Here is a 15,809-nt window from a genome sequence, read left to right as displayed (position 1 = left end):
ACAGTGTTGAACATGACTGGGACTGCACTATCAGCAGGTGATGTGAAAATTGCCTCAACACTGTACCCTTAAGCTGGTGCAGGTGTCCCAGAGGAACTTAATATTAGGACTGCGATGAAAAGCCAACCCCCTTCCACTCCCCGCCCAATATAGAGCTGTTAACGGTATCAATTTCAAGGTTTACTATATATTAAAAAAATAGTCCATACACACAAAAATATTTGTTTAATTGGAAACCATACATCAATCTGCACCTTTATACTGTAGTGCAGGACTGTAAAACCAGGTTTTCTAAAGCCAGGCCTACTGTTCCAAATAAGATCAATTCTTTTTTTAAAAAAAAAGCAAAAAAGAGGAGGGAGGACTAAACATAGAAAAGAATCAAATTTCAAGATTCAATTCAAGCTCACAGTTAGTTTTGTTAGGTATGTCATTATGCATCTCTCTCTTGCTCTGACCTAGGCTACCCATCTTATTTTCTCGACGGTCAACATTAAAATGCAGACGGAAGGTACGTATGTAGCTTTGCTACTGGTTATTTTGTAATTTTGCTTGGGAGACAGCAGACGAGCCAGAGGGGTATCGACACTACTCCAGGAGCACGTCTACAAACCTGCAGCTGGAGCGGAGTCCACTTCCTAAACCAGCAACAACTATTGCTATCTTTTGGCGAGAGGCTTAGTTTTAAGAGGAAGAGCCTAGAGGCAGTCATGACGATTTCCTGAATGGTTTGCTCTGGAACCTAAGCCGCCCCATCTCCTGCATTAGCATTCAGGTTACTTTTAATAAAGCACAGATTACTGTATGATTCATCTCTGCGTGCTTAAGCTAGGAAGATGTTCTCAAACCAGGACAAACCCTTTTTTTCTCTTTTTTTAAAAAGAAGTGAGGCGCAGAGGCAAGGATCAAAAGTCTTCCTCCAATCTTCATGTTTTCTTTCACAGAAAACGCACTCCAAAAAGCTTCAGTCATAGGATGTATTTTGCCTATCAATGAGACTATAAACTCACAGTATCAACACGCAAAGAATCCTCTTCAGAAGAATAATTAAAATTTTACAACAGCCATGTTGGGCAGCTGGCTGAACAAACACCACACACTTCACACAAGAATAAGCCAACTGTCTGAATAAGGATTTACTTGAACAGAACCTTGTAAGGATACACTACACTCAATCTCATCTTAAAGGAGTTGATTGGATTTTTATACAACATAGCCCCTGGCATTTTAAAACAGACCCCCTGGAGAATGGAATGGAGAATAGGAAATGCAACATCTCAGACCCAGGCTGCATTCACCTTTAATACTTTTTTTTAAAAGTGTGTTTGAAACGTAAGAGTTGCTTTTATCATGTTTTTAGCTTCTTCTCTGAGGAAGAGTTCTCAGAATCCGTGTCTTCAAACTCTGCCCTGTGCCTTTTCTGTCGTCCGTGAATTTGCAGGCCGTCACTGTCTGCCGGGTGCAATTCTGCAACATCCTCTTTCACACTGACGCTGTGACTGGTAGAGTCTGCGGCAGACAGGTAAAGTTCCTTGTGTAAGGGTGGGCACGTCTGCACAAGGCTGCCGTTCTCCGCATTTACATGCAATTGTCTTCCTTGGGACCCAGCCTCCTGCTCTCCTAAGCTTTGTCCATTGTTAAGGTAAGGAGAGCGAGGGTGTAAGTGGCCATTACTGTGGTTTGCACAGGAATTATCAGGGTTCCTATCCTCACTGTCATCTAGTAGGTTTCTAGAGTAACTTCCAGGTCCGCTACAGTTGGCAGCACTGGAAAATGAATCCTTAGAAACAGCCAAAAGGTTGGGGCTGGAAGCCGGTTGGCAGTTCTGACTGTTTTTCTGTTCAACCAATCCTGCCGCTTGATTGCATGGCTCTTCAGTGCAACTTGCTTTGCAGATGGCTTTCCCATTGAGCTTCTTTGACTCAAAAGAATGATCCACGGACCTGCTTCCAGTGTCGTGGGAGAGGCTTTCTTGGTCTTCCAGCTGTTGCTGACTATCACATTCATGCCCTGTGCCATTTCTAGAGTATTCGCCTGAGCTGTGCTCCTTGAAGGTCTCTGCATTGCAGCTTTCAGTACAAGAATCCTGGCCACCTTGGATTTTTCTGCTAGTTCCTGGTCTCCCATCAATCTCTCCAACTCGTGAAGATTCGCCATCTTTATTAGCTGCATAGGACATATAAGAATAATGAAGCCACCTGAAAGCTCTGTAGATCTTCCTATCTACTGACTCACTTTCTGAGCAAGGAGAGACCTTTTCCTTATGGACTTCTGTATTAGGAGTATTTCTTTCTGGTGATGAAGTAGGAGAAGGGGAGAGATCATCCACTTTGATCTGGGGGTAATCATAGATGTCCTCACCTACATAGGTACTTGTGTTCTCTGAATTTGCACAAGTCCTTTCTTCCTTTTGCAGTTTTGACCTGCGTCTCATTGCATTGCGCTGCCGGGTTGAGGCACGGCGCTTATTCAGTTCCTCGTCATCTTCTGAGCTGCTACTGCTGCTGCTGGAGCTGCTAGAGTCATTCTCTTCAGGGCTTGGGGACCTGGGCCGCGGAAAAAGATCAGCATCCAATTCTGTCTCGCATGTGTTTTCATCAGAATCAGACTCATTAGAAAGGGCCAGGAGACGTTTATCTTGATACCTCCTAAGTGCGGACAACCGTTGCCGACGAGTAGCTACGTCCTCTCTGGCTGGAGGAGATTCTGTAGATCTCAAGGTTCCCAGGTTATAGGCAGCTTCATCAGATTCTTCTGCCATGTGAGGTGGGGAGTGGCGCAGGGAAGTGGAGGACTCTGATTCACTGTAACCTGAGCGTTCGCTCACTCCAGCATGGAGCTGTAGGATAGTGCTTTCACTGAGGTCACTGTCCGAGTCAGAACTCCAGCCCTCAATCTCCCGACGGACCAAGGAGTCAAAAAAGGCCATCATTCGTGGATCCTCTTGGACTGACTGATTGGCATAATCATGGGACAAGCCACTGCCACTGTTCAGTACAAGACTAATGTACTCTTCATGAGTGTACAGGCAACGTGAATCATCCTCAATTTTACCATCCAGATCTCCTGTGCATCCAGGCTGCCTGTAGGGACTCCAGATCTGAAAGATAAAAGAAAGAAAGATTATCCACACACCGTTTTAAGGCATTTCATCCAATGTATCTGTATTGCTATGATTTTGGCGTATGAAAGCAATTAACACAGTAACTTCTAACATGGATGAATTTTACGGAACTGTTCTTTTAACCCACTTCCATAGATATGTTCAGTTTTTAAGGCAACATCTTCCCCACAACTCATAAATGCCCTCAGAATGTTAAATCTACAGCACAATTCAGTACTCTATTTTTATGTAAGAGGTGTTTTGGGGGTGGGGGGAGAGAATGGGGACGAGAAACACTCTTTGCTTTCCAAGTAACTCTATGCACCAGTTGCCCAGGAAACCAGAAATAGTAGAGATGTGCAAGTGTGTTATATCAAGTTGCATACTGGAGAATCTCCAAAGAATATGCATGTGACACGTTACTGGCTCCTGCACACTCTGGTACTGTCAGGGGCAAGATGGGGTAATAGCGCCACTGGACAGGAACTCTGGACATTTCCATCCACATATTTCAATGAAGCTGAAGGCAGAAGATAACATCTGATTTCTCTCTGTCCAACCAAGTTTTCATTACCTGGATAAACACGCAGTTTAAATGGCACTTTCATATGTACGCATGTTGAAAGTAACACAAGAATTACCATGTGTACAAAGAAAAATCAAGTGTATGCTGTACACAGAAGCCCTGTTCACATGTTAAGTAAAGATACATATATCCAGCATGTGTGTACATCTGTTTGTAAGGAAGAGCCAATGTGCATTCACTTTACAAATGAAACTAGGGACCAGTACCTGGATAAATGTGGGTTTGTATCACTTGGGCAGCTGTACATGTGTTGGATAACATGAGAGGCTCTGCGGACTACATACAGGATGTATTATCTGTTTACTGCACATATTACCCTGTTCTTGTTGCATTGTCTTCTACCAATGTAATGCCATTTTTCTAAATTGCACTCTGTATCATGTAATATGCTATGCTTACTCCGCCTGTCTGTAACCCTAGTCCCAGTAGACTAGATGTCATTTATTGGATCTTCATATTGTTTCAATTTACATGGCGTAATCTGCTTTTGAGTCAGTGAGAAAGGCAGACTAAATACAGCAAGTAAAATAAATGTGCACACTGTACAAAGATTGTACATGCATTCACTGTGAAGTGTAGCCTCGTAAAGATGACCTGATGCTTCCTGAATGCTGCTGATCATGGGGAGGAAGCATTCATGGGGAAACTTCTCCTGCCTGTAGGTGCCATGCTCATGAGCCGGCAATCACACAGAGGCAGGGCCAACATGCTCGTGCCTGTTCTTCTCATGTAGAGTCAATGAAGAAGAGTTGGTTTTTATATGCCGACTTTCTCTACCACTTAAGGGAGACTCAAACTGGCTTACAATCACCTTCCTTTCCACTGCTCACAACAGACACCCTGTGAAGTAGGTGTGGCTGAGTGTGACTAGCCCAAGGTCACCCAGCTGGCTTCATGTGTAGGAGTGGGGAAACCAACCCAGTTCACCAGATTAGCCTCCGCCACTCATGTGGAGGAGTGGGGAATCAAACCCAGTTCTCCAGATCAGAGTCCACCACTCCAAACCACTGCTCTCAACCACTACACCACACTGGTTGGGCCAGCTGTACAGGTCCTGTGTAAAAGGCTTTCGTGACATCCTCGTCTGCCACACGAGTCCCAGTCTTCTCTCTCCTAACCCCGCTTAGAAAAGCCAGAACATTTTCAACATTTTCCATTAACAGCATAATTTTGCGATAGGGGTGCAGAACTACAAAGAGGGGGGGGGAAAGCTCTGCAAAGGAGCGAAAGCTTGTCACCAGCATTCGGCGGAAAGCCTCGGGCTTCCTGTCATGCCCTGGAACAACGGAATAATTTCTGGGACCTCAGAATAAATAACAGTGAAGAATATTCTGTGTTATGTTCACATACACTGAAATATTCAGAGTGACACTCTTACTGCAAGTGGGGATAATGAGATGAAATCTGCCCTACCAGATTATTTGAAAAAGGCAGAGACAGATATGAGCATCTCTGTGGCTGTCTCCATAGAAACAAGGGTGCAGAGATCTTCCATCTCTTACATAGTAGTGCGCTTTGATTTTCCTTGAAGTGTAAATAAGTGATGCCTTACTACTTTCCTTCCTACACAGTTTCTGACAAGCTGCCACAGCCATCAGTATTCAGTTCAATGCTGCCCTCCTGCTGACAACTCTCCACAAGCTTCTGTGGGTTCCTCTACGGAGATACGCATGGGGCCACCTCCTTCACCTGCTACCACAGCAACATCTACTACAACAACCATCTGCTCCCTTATCTACCAAAATGGTTTAAAATTTCAACTCTAATGTGCACACACACACACAATTTCTTTATTCTTCTGTCAAGGCCAAGTCAACTTTTCAGTTCAAAAGTCAATAAAATAAATTTAAAATCCTGTCTTAGAACCCAAACACACACACCGAAAAACCAGAGAAAAACCTGCAGCCACCACCACTTTCAACCTTCAGTATCTTTCAAAATAACATTTTAGCTACTCTAGCAATGGTGTAGCATCACAGGGGCCGGACACAGTATTCCTGTTTTAAGGAGTGCTTACATAGAGTCTACCCTCCAAAGCAGCCATTTTCTCCAGGGGAACTGATCTCTGTAGTCTGGAGATGAGGCGTAATTTCGGGGGATCCTACCTGGAGAGCAGTACATTATATGCTGATGTACCTCCTTCATTTTAATTATTTCATTTTTTGCTCCACCCTCTCTCCAAAGACCTCATGGCAGCATACTTGGCTCTCTCCTCCCCGATTTTGTCCTCGCTGCCCCATGAAGTAAGTAGGCTACAAAGGGAGAGAAAGAGAGGCTGGCATAAGGCTATGCTTCTCCCAAATAAGGGTGCCACTGAACTTACAGTCATGTACCAACAGTGTCCTGCCAGGCTCCACAGGTCCTTGGAATGCCTATTTTCTCCCTTCCCATGGCCCTACAACTAGGAAAGAACAGGGATATGTTCCATTGAAATACATAATGCTGTGAACCAACTGAGATTCCCTTTCCTGTAATCACTCAAACTGCACAGTCTTATAAGTTGTAGAGCCTTTGGGAGAACACTTAATGAAGTCTAATTTTTAACCAAAAAGCAGAAACAAACAAAAGGTGCAACAAAAGAAACACACGGTATGCCTATACTCTAGCTAATCCAACAGACCAAGTACAGTCACGCAGGAAGGATTCAGAGGCTGAGGGGTCACTACAACTAAAGCTTCCCAAAAGCTTAAAATTGCACCAGTTAAGTCCATGCACAAAAACAAACGGTTGGGCAGAAACTGGTATGAACACAGCTAGGCACACATTTAGAAAACAGTAAAGGAGTTTCAACAGAACACAACAATGCTTTCTCTAAAATCCATACTTGTGATACTACCACAAATATTCATATCAAAACATGTCTGGAGAACAGAGGGAGACATGAAGAGAACAGAGATGTAAACAAGAGATATTACAGACTCCTAGACCTGGGCAGTCATGATCTTTAACCTGCATAAAAGGATTCCCTAGCAGAGTGAAATGCAGTCAGTCAATTTGGAGCTGACCAAATTGTGTACCTATTCCCCAAGTGACTTCAAATTAAGGGAATAACTGAAAACAGAAGTTAATTCTAACCCAGTCCTATCAAAGTGGTTTCTAAAACCTGCCAGGCAGCTGCAGATATATAAAAGGAATACAAGGCTGGTCCTTCTAATTTTACTGGACACCTAGGTGCCAGTGTCGTAAAATGAGTGCAGGGCACAACTTGTACCAGGAAGACTTGGGCTCAAACATCTGCTCAGGTACACTACCATTGCCAAGTCACTATCTCAGGGCCACAGTATGGGTTGGGGTTCCTCAACCTGCTTTACTGACAACCATAAGGTCGGGGAATTAGCATTCTCAATTTGCTCTGGGGCCCACTTTAGCTCAAGAGTACAGCATGGGGTGGGGTGGGGGAACTCCTCCTCCACCACCCTCCTGAGCCAAACTGGGCCCCAGAGCACTTGTGAACATTAGTTCACTGGCATCATATGTGTCTGTAAAGTGGGTTGATGACACTCGATCTGACTTGTGTCAGGCATAACTTCTGGTTTGGCCCTCAGCCTGGTGCCAGCCTCACATACTTGGGATTCCAGAAAGGGCTAATCCCCTGGGCTGCCTCCAAAAGGAACACCCCACACTTGGGGAGAACAAGGGATACAGATCTCCTTGGTGGCAAGGAGGCAGTTCATAAACAAGACAAGACGGAGTTAAAGCATGCTAGAGCTATTCTCAGATGAAGGCAGAAATGTTGTCAGTGAGGGTAGGGCACAAGCATAATCTTTTCATGAAAATAAGTTAAGTGCACTTCAGGACAAGTGAGTGCCAAACAATGCTACCTCACTCTCTCTTTTCCCTGCTGGCATTAACTGCTCACCTAACTGAAAAAAATACACCAATGATGAACAGATATCCAGACATTCTGCAGATCCACAGAAGGCTCTTTTACCCAACTCCCTGCCTAACTCTCCTTTTCACCCTCCATCTCACCCCAGATCTAATTAAGCAATCCAGGGGATTATATGTCACACGGTACAAAAAGAAGTGTTGACAGGGCAAGGGATTTGAATGTCCCAAGCAACTGAGCCAAGCTGCAAATGGCAAGGGGAGCAAGTGACAAATTAAGTGACACATGTCAATCATGAGCTAGTCTGACCTGGGTAAAAACTTCCTAATTAAACTGATACAGCATCTATTCACTGACTGGATCATGGCAAAGGGTGGCGGGGGGGACGGACACGACGACTCCGTGCCATTCAGTTACCAGTCGCTAGTCATAGTCGTCCCTAAAAGCTCAGGGAGTGGAGTAGAGAGGGAGAGATAATCATCACACACATAGAAAGGAAACCAATCAGTTTTTCCAACTCCAAGGGGAGCTTTGTCTTTGCTCCCTCAGCTCAGCACAGCTTTATGGTAGCTGAGTAAGTACACCATCCGTTCCTTTCTGTTTCCTTGAGAGGACCATGGGGAGTCTTGGCACAGAGAAGGAAAGTGAACAAGTACCACCTGAATAATTAAGTGTACAACTGAGAAATTATTGAGTAATACTTATGCACTGAATAATTTAACCACACAGTAGTAGGGCAATTCTGAATCTCCAGGCTTTGAACAAGCTGCCTGACAGACAATCCTGTAGTATTTAACTACTTGGACTCCAAACAAACAAACAAACAGACTAAATTGGCTTAAATTAAAGCATACAATCAAAAGTCACTGTGGTGTGGTTTCCTAGTCAGAGGGCTGCTCCACTTTGGGCATACTTCATCGAAAGATACCAAGCCCACTCTACGGGGAAAAAATGCAATTTCTGTGCACTCCTTGAAACCAACAGGATTCAATCTCTATTTAGAAACGTGCTGCGACCGGCAGGTTAGGTTCCTCATCTCCCTAAGAGTGACGAATGAGGACTAATGGAATTTTAGAGAGAGACGCACAGTATGGAAAACAGCATTTGGGAGTTGGCAGCTGGAAAGTTGAGAGGGAAAAGGAGGATGTCTGACAGTGAAACTGTGGGAAAGCTGCTTATAGTGGGCTGAAAATAGTCAATTTGTAGCCAAAGGATCCAAGTTGGGAGAATAGAATCACAGTTCAAAAGTTCAATGGAAGCAAAACTTTGTAACTTCTACCTTACTTTCTTCAGTGTTACATTCAAACCATAAGTAAAAGTTACCTTCCTGTTTAGTTTAACCCTGTGGAATTTGTGCATCAGGGAAAGAAACACACACACATAAGTTAATATCTTGTGTGTGTGTATAGATATGGATATGAATAAATGGTGGCAACGTGTGAATGGAACAGCGTATGAGCCCCCAACCCCAATAACTGTGTGAGGGCCTGTTATTACATGTTACCTACGTGTAACCCAGAACCAGAGAGAGAGAGATTGTAGAGGGTGGTAGGCACTCTGAGTGAGTGGAAAAGGGGCATCACACATGCATTTATCACAGATAATGAGAAATGAAGAAGCTATTCCTTGGAGGAAGAACAAAACAACTGAGTGAGAATGCTCAATAAGAAGGGGATACAATTTACTTTAAGAGTTATCAGCAAAAGAAGAGAAACTTGTTTCATGAGAACAGCTCACCTTTATAATCTTTTCCACGCCAGAAGAGCAGATCATGTAGGTATGGGGATTAAACCGAACCTGGTTTACAATAGACCGATGACCTTTCAACACCATGAAGGCACCATTAACCACCCTGCCGATCCCACCTGAAAAACAAGAGAGCAGTTAAACTGGACTACACCCTGGAAATGGAGCTTGATTACATTGACAGTTGTCTACACATAAGCAAACTAAGGTAGTACAAACACTACTCACAATAATGTGGTTTTTCCCCCAAAAGCTGAAAGGCTCCATACTTTCAATGTGAACCCCAAACATGAGCCTCAGCAATGGAACTGCTTAGATATATACAGGCCTGATTCGCAAGCATCATCCAGTGCCTCAGGGAGAGGCCACCATTTACTTCCCTGCATCACCTATCAACTGGGAACATTATGCACCGTTCATCTCGGGTTACATTTCTGAACTGTCTTCCGAAGTGATGGAAGCCAGCGAAGCATACAATATTCACATGTCTCAAATACTTTGAAATGGCCTGAAATGTACGGGGTTGGTTCCATAAAATGGACTACTAATGCTGCACTGGCATTACATCCACATAGGATAAGGAATAAAAGGGTGACTGAAGATTCAAAATAGTATTTTGAGAAGAAAATCCATACCAGGCTTTATCATGAGGCTATATACGAATAAAGGGTATAATTCAATTTGTAGAGTCAAGGTGACTTCTACCAACTGAACATCCACTCCCTTCCCCGCATATATATAAATTAATCTATCAATACAGAGATTAATGCTTAAAATCATTTAGTTCCAATTTCAGCTTGCTCAATGAACATGCAGATGTTAGTCCTTTCTTGCATGGCTTCCATACCTCATCATTCAAATTTTTTTCTTTGTTACAGAAATATATTAACCCAACACTCAATTTTTAACATTTTTGAAGTGAAATCATAATTCTCTTCCATCACTCCCACTGGAAGTATTACTATTGTGATCATGAGATATATGAGGAGTGATTGGCAGTGCAGGTATCTTAGGCCTCTACTGGATGAGTGACAATTCCACTCTCCTACAACTGCATGGCTTGTGAACTTTGATTCTGCCAATCTTATAGCGAGGTTGGCCAAATCTTTGGAGCTATTAGTGAGCAAGACAGATCTTTCTACAAACCTGAAAAGGGCTCCAAGGTTTGCAGAAAAATCTGAAATCTAAAAACAAAACAAAACTGGGGAGTTAAAAAGAGCCAAAAATGATAAAAGAAATGTCTGTAGCTTTAAGCAATGATTCCTTCAGTGGCTCTTGCTAGGCAACCACAAGGCTTGGTTCTGTCAGTAAAGGGCAAGGGAAGGGGGCAGGGCCCTTTCCAAGCCTATTTTGGCCTTTGAAGGAAAACTGACTGGAACCAAGTCTGGCTAGGGTTGCCAGCTCCAGGTTGGGAAATTCCTGGAGATTTTCTGGTTGAGTCTGAGGAGGGCAGGGTTTAGGGAGGGGAGAGGCCTCAGCAGGGTATAATGCCATAGAGTCCACCCTTCAGAGCAGCCATTTTCTCCAGGGGACAAATATCTGTTGATTGGACTTCAGTTGTAATCCTGGAGAAATCTCCAGGTCCCACCTGGAGATTGGAAACCCTAGGCCTGGCAGGAACTTCTGGGTGACTTATTACCATCAGACTTGCATGACTCAACTAGGCCTGGCTGCTTGCTACTGTTCAATAGCAGCCACCCTATGAAAACCAGTGTGGTGTAGCAGTTAGAGCTTCAGAGTAGGGTCTGGAAGATCCAGATTTGAATCCCCATCTTTGTGAGGAAGCTCCCTGGGTGATTTTGGCCCAGTCACATAGTTTCAGCTTAATCTACCTCACAGGGTTGTTGTATGGATAAAAAGGAGGAAAGGAGACTAATACAAGCTGCTTTGGTCCCCACTGTCGAGAAAGACTGTAATTTTCCAAGGTAGAAGCTGCAGGGGAAGAGGAGACAAAACTTAAGACAGAGGCACATATAAAGTTAGGCTGGCTGTTGGAAACCCTATCTGCTTCCTACCCAACTCCAGGTTGGGAAATCCCTGAAGATTTGAGGGGTGGAGGATGGGGAGGGTGGGATTTGAGGAGGGGAAGGACATCACAAGAGTATAATGCCATAGACTCCCCCTCCAAAGTAGCCATTTCCTCCAGGGCAACTAGGGTTGCCAACCTCCAGGTGAGGGCTGGAGATCACCCAGAATTACAACTGATCTCCAGATGACAGTCCCCCTGGAGAAAATGGCTGCTTTGGAGGGTGGAGTCTATGGCAATATACCCTGCTGAAGTCACTTCCTCACCCTCCCAAGACTCCACCCCCAAATCTCCAGGAATTTCCCAACCTGGGTCTGGAAACCCTAAAGGATCCATTGTGATTCTAAGAGAGGCGCTGCCATCACTGCTGCTGTGGGGGGGGGGGGAGAGAAGCAGGTGGGAGGCTGGGAGGGTGATGGGGGAAGAAAGAGAGTCAAAGTGACAAGCATGAAGGAGAGAAAGAATCAGAAAAGGGGTGGCAGGAGGAGAAAGAGTGAGAGACTGAGAGAAGCAGGGTGAGAGAGGAGGAAGCAAAGGGGGAGAATGGGATAGCTGCTCCCGCAAGTTTCTTGAGGGTCCCCACTTGTTTCTTTATGTTTTCCTTCCTCGGCAGCTATGCTCTCTACAGCACGAGTTTGTTTGAAAACACTGAATAATGGGGGGGGGAGTAACTTCATTGGCAACAAATAAAACTGCCATTGAAGGCAAGTGCACACCCACTGTGTGCTTAGCCATTGCTGGAGCATTCACCAAGCTTGGCTGAGTTAAGAATAGCAGTGTGGTTGTTCCTCAGTTTGCCACTTGTCCCCCAGTAAGGCCACCCACCCCCATCTATTACATGGAGATGGATAACTGCTCTGTTGCCTATGGATTGGAACTGGCAGTAGTACAACATTAAGAAAGAAGTCTTGTGAAAGGCCCCTTCTCTGGGTTTCCGCTAGGTCTTAATGATTGCAAACAGTCAACAGCAATTCTCTTGCATGTGGAACATTCTTTCCAGCTAAAACCACATTTTCCAACTTTCATCATGCATCAGACCCACTGTGCAAGGGTGCGCCAAGTTCCTTTCTGAAAGCTCTTATCTTTGTTCAGTGGACGCACATTCCAGGAAAAAAAACCCCTCAAGTAAGAAGTTTGGTCAACAAACTCTTCAAAAGGAACTACAAAAGCGGAGAGCAAACTGCTCATCAGTTCTTTCATGTCTTTGCTGAAGTGAAGAGCAGATATAACAAAGAACTTCACTGACTTACATCATTCCTGTTACTTCAAGCCCACTGCAAATGCACCAAAAACAAGCAAGCTTACCTGGTATATAGTTAGGAAATTAAGGAACTTTTTCCATTTTGAACTAGCCAAGTCACCCTCTTTAGACAGAATTAGGCTGACATGGAGAAGGGATGACTAATCCCCCTTCTGGAATTGAGCCTATCCATACCTGCCTCCATGCAGTGCCAGGCCTGTCAAGCCAGAGCCGCTGAAGTCACTCTGTGATCTTTTGACAGCCTTGCGGAGGAGGGGTATTTGGACTATGCACTCTTAAAGTAGTTAGATGCAAGAATGATACAGGAATGCTTCACACGGCACAAGGTAATCTGATAGGAATGAGCAACTCCTCTGAAGCATTTACAGGATGCTCAAAACTGACCCAACCATGCTCTACAGGATGCATTAAACTGCTACTGATTCATGAGGAAATTAATAAACACCACACTGCTTGAGAGAAGGGGCTTTTGACTTTCGACAGATCCCTGATCAGGTTAAACTGACCAGACTTCAAAAATCCACCCAGTGTAGGGCCATTTTCATCACCAGTGTGCCATTACCTTTTCTAATGGGGCTGTCTTCTGTGGAGACTCTGCTATGGTAGGCTCTTCTTGCATACCAGCACAATTTTGTCATTCTATTTTTCATATCAGTGGATAAGAAGAAGAGTTGGTTTTTATACCCTGCTTTTCTCAACCTTTAAGGAGTCTCAAAGTGGCTTACAATCACCTTCCCTTCCTCTCCCCACAACATACACCTTGTGAGATAGGTAGGGCTGAGACAATTCGGAGAGAACTGTGACTGGCCCAAGGTCACCCAGCAAGCTATATGCGGACAAGTGAGGAATCAAACCCGGCTCTCCAGATTAGAGTCTGCTGCTCTTAACCACCACATCACACTTTGCAAGTCAAAGAACACAAGCATCTATGGTGATTTGGTAGTTTGATATATTATGGTTCTGTATGATGGCACCTAAGTGGCTGTATTATAAGATTTGCCCTGTCTCATGGAGCCAAGGAACTGCTCTAGTCTCCTGTCCAGGCCAATCAACAGATGAAGGGAAAGGATCAGGAAAGGAAATTGTCATGTTAACTAGGCTGGAGTTTTCAATCTCCCTTCTTTTTGATTTCCTTTTTATTCTTTGTTAGCGCCAAGTGTCAAAAGTTCATATTCATTTTTTGCACGCTCTTTCTCCCCAATGTGGACCCGAAGTGGCTTATGCTGTTCTCTTCCTCTCCATGTTATCATCAAAACAACCCTATGAGGTAACTTAATGCCAAGAGTGTGAGGCTAGTCCAGGGTCACCCAACAAGCTTCAAATGTGGGTCTCCCAGCTCCTAGTCTGACATTCTAGCCACTGCACAACACTGGCTCTCTTTCTAAGCTACGACAATGACACTTGCACTCCTCTTAATTTCACATTATTCAAAGCCCTGTGATAGGTTAATCAAAATCACATGCCAAGAGTTCCCACATCTTCAAGGTTTGTAATCTTGCATGAGTTCTGTGGGTTATTATATAAGGGATTTGACTGTATTTTTGAATCCTGATTTGCAGGCAAGAAATAAATCACAAAATTTGAAGTGTCCCAGTTTGTATGCCAAAGCATTCTTCCATGCTAGAAAGTGTTCAGTCACAGCCACAAGCACAAGGGGAAGAGAGCAGATTGACGAGAGGAGAGATTAACAATGGAACCATAAACAGAATTTTACCTTTCTAGGCCCACTGATGTCACTTGTGTTTAGGATAAAAGAAGTGTATGGGGAGTCTCCCCCTCCCTTCCTCCAAGAATATTGGTAGCCTCTCCATGATTGCATTTCAGTTAAATATGTACCCAGTACATCCCAACATTTAGTCCCTTGGGCAACTAATATTCTGGAAGACAATTGCGCTCACTGTTAGGAGATGCCACATGAAAACTCACCTGCTTCTGGATCTGGAGGAATTCTCCACATGTATAAATTGAAGTCATCAGAGCCAGACAAGATGTACTGAAATGAGGAAAGAAAACACCCCTAGTAAGTTACAACAAGACAACCATTAAGGCAAGCCCCCTAGGTCCAGAACACTGGGAAGGTTCTATCGTCTCAATGGTGATGTCCAGAATACACCTGCTACCACCAATAAGGCTTGAAATATAAGGCCCAGGGATTAAATATTTAAAAAGGAGTTTTTATCTTAAAATCAACAAAACACAACAAGGCTCCCATCATAACACAAGTGCATATGAATGTAGCTTTTTAAAATTCTTATAGATTTTAAAACAAAGCCCTTTTCTTACATATATGTTCCACTTAAAGTAATGGAACTTGCGTTAGATAAACATCCATATTATTAGGCTGCAAGAGAAAAAAAAAATGAATCCACTGTAGAATCTACTGTAGAATCTCCTAAGTTACACCAAGCCAGTTTTTCCTCCTTGAATCAGGGATGGGTCAAAATGCTTTGCTGCCCAAAGTACTGAGCAATCACAGAGGTGCACCTGAGGAGTCCTGAGTGCCACAGCCCAGACGGCATGAGTCCCCAAAGTGGCATCTCAAAAACTCTCTACAATATGCTGCAAAGGACCTGGGGGTGCATCTCCACAACCATTTCGTACATTAGTGGTGCTGGTAAAAATATTACTGCCAACATAACTGCTTGGGTTGCCTGTGCAGTGGGCCTGTTCAGAATATTCACAAAGCAAGAAACATCTGAAAGCAATTCAGGCTGTAACATTCTTTAGCTTGGTCAGCACAACCAGAGAACCGTGGATAGTCCTGCCACAGATTGATTCTGAACAGGAAGGAGGAAGGAAGTTGAGTCATACTTTGCCTGCTCCTGACTCCTAATAGGATACGTAAAATTTGATTCAAATATAACTTTTTTCTGGGTTTTATTTGACAGGTGATTTGCAGTGATTCAGAAATAAAAATAAAGACACCTAATATGGAATGCCCTGGCTTGCATAGCCCAGGCAAGGCCGACCTCATCAGATCTCAGAAGCTAAGCAGAGTTGGCCCTGGTTGATATTCAGATGGGAGACCAGCAAGGAATAACAGGGTCACCACACAGAGGCAGGCAATACAAACCACCTCTGAATGGCTCTCATCTTGAAAATCCTACAGGGCTGCCGTAAATCAGCTGGGGGGGGGGGAGGAGGAAACAAAATCTTGTAGCAGTCAGTAATGTACTAAGTAGGGAACCATCCTTTACAGCAGGGCCCCCCAACGTGGCACCCACTGACATGTCTCCTGGTGTCAGCCAAGTGTTTTTA

General features: G+C 44.1%; 1 protein-coding gene across 1 annotated transcript in view; it reads right to left on the bottom strand.

The window, feature by feature from the left end:
• Positions 1 to 885: 885 nt before the first annotated feature.
• DCAF5 (DDB1 and CUL4 associated factor 5) overlaps positions 886 to 15,809 on the bottom strand; it is a 47,413-nt gene continuing 32,489 nt past the window's right edge. Inside the window, exons 7-9 of the mRNA XM_056851407.1 lie at positions 14,478 to 14,544; positions 9,256 to 9,383; positions 886 to 3,100 (exon numbers count right to left, since the gene is read on the bottom strand). Coding sequence (XP_056707385.1) covers positions 1,349 to 3,100; positions 9,256 to 9,383; positions 14,478 to 14,544 — 1,947 coding nt within the window. The 3' untranslated portion in view covers positions 886 to 1,348. The remainder of the gene's footprint in view (positions 3,101 to 9,255; positions 9,384 to 14,477; positions 14,545 to 15,809) is intronic.

The sequence above is a fragment of the Euleptes europaea genome, chromosome 6, assembly GCF_029931775.1.
Source record: "Euleptes europaea isolate rEulEur1 chromosome 6, rEulEur1.hap1, whole genome shotgun sequence".
NCBI lineage: Eukaryota > Metazoa > Chordata > Lepidosauria > Squamata > Sphaerodactylidae > Euleptes > Euleptes europaea.
This window is presented reverse-complemented; position numbering and strand designations above follow the sequence as displayed.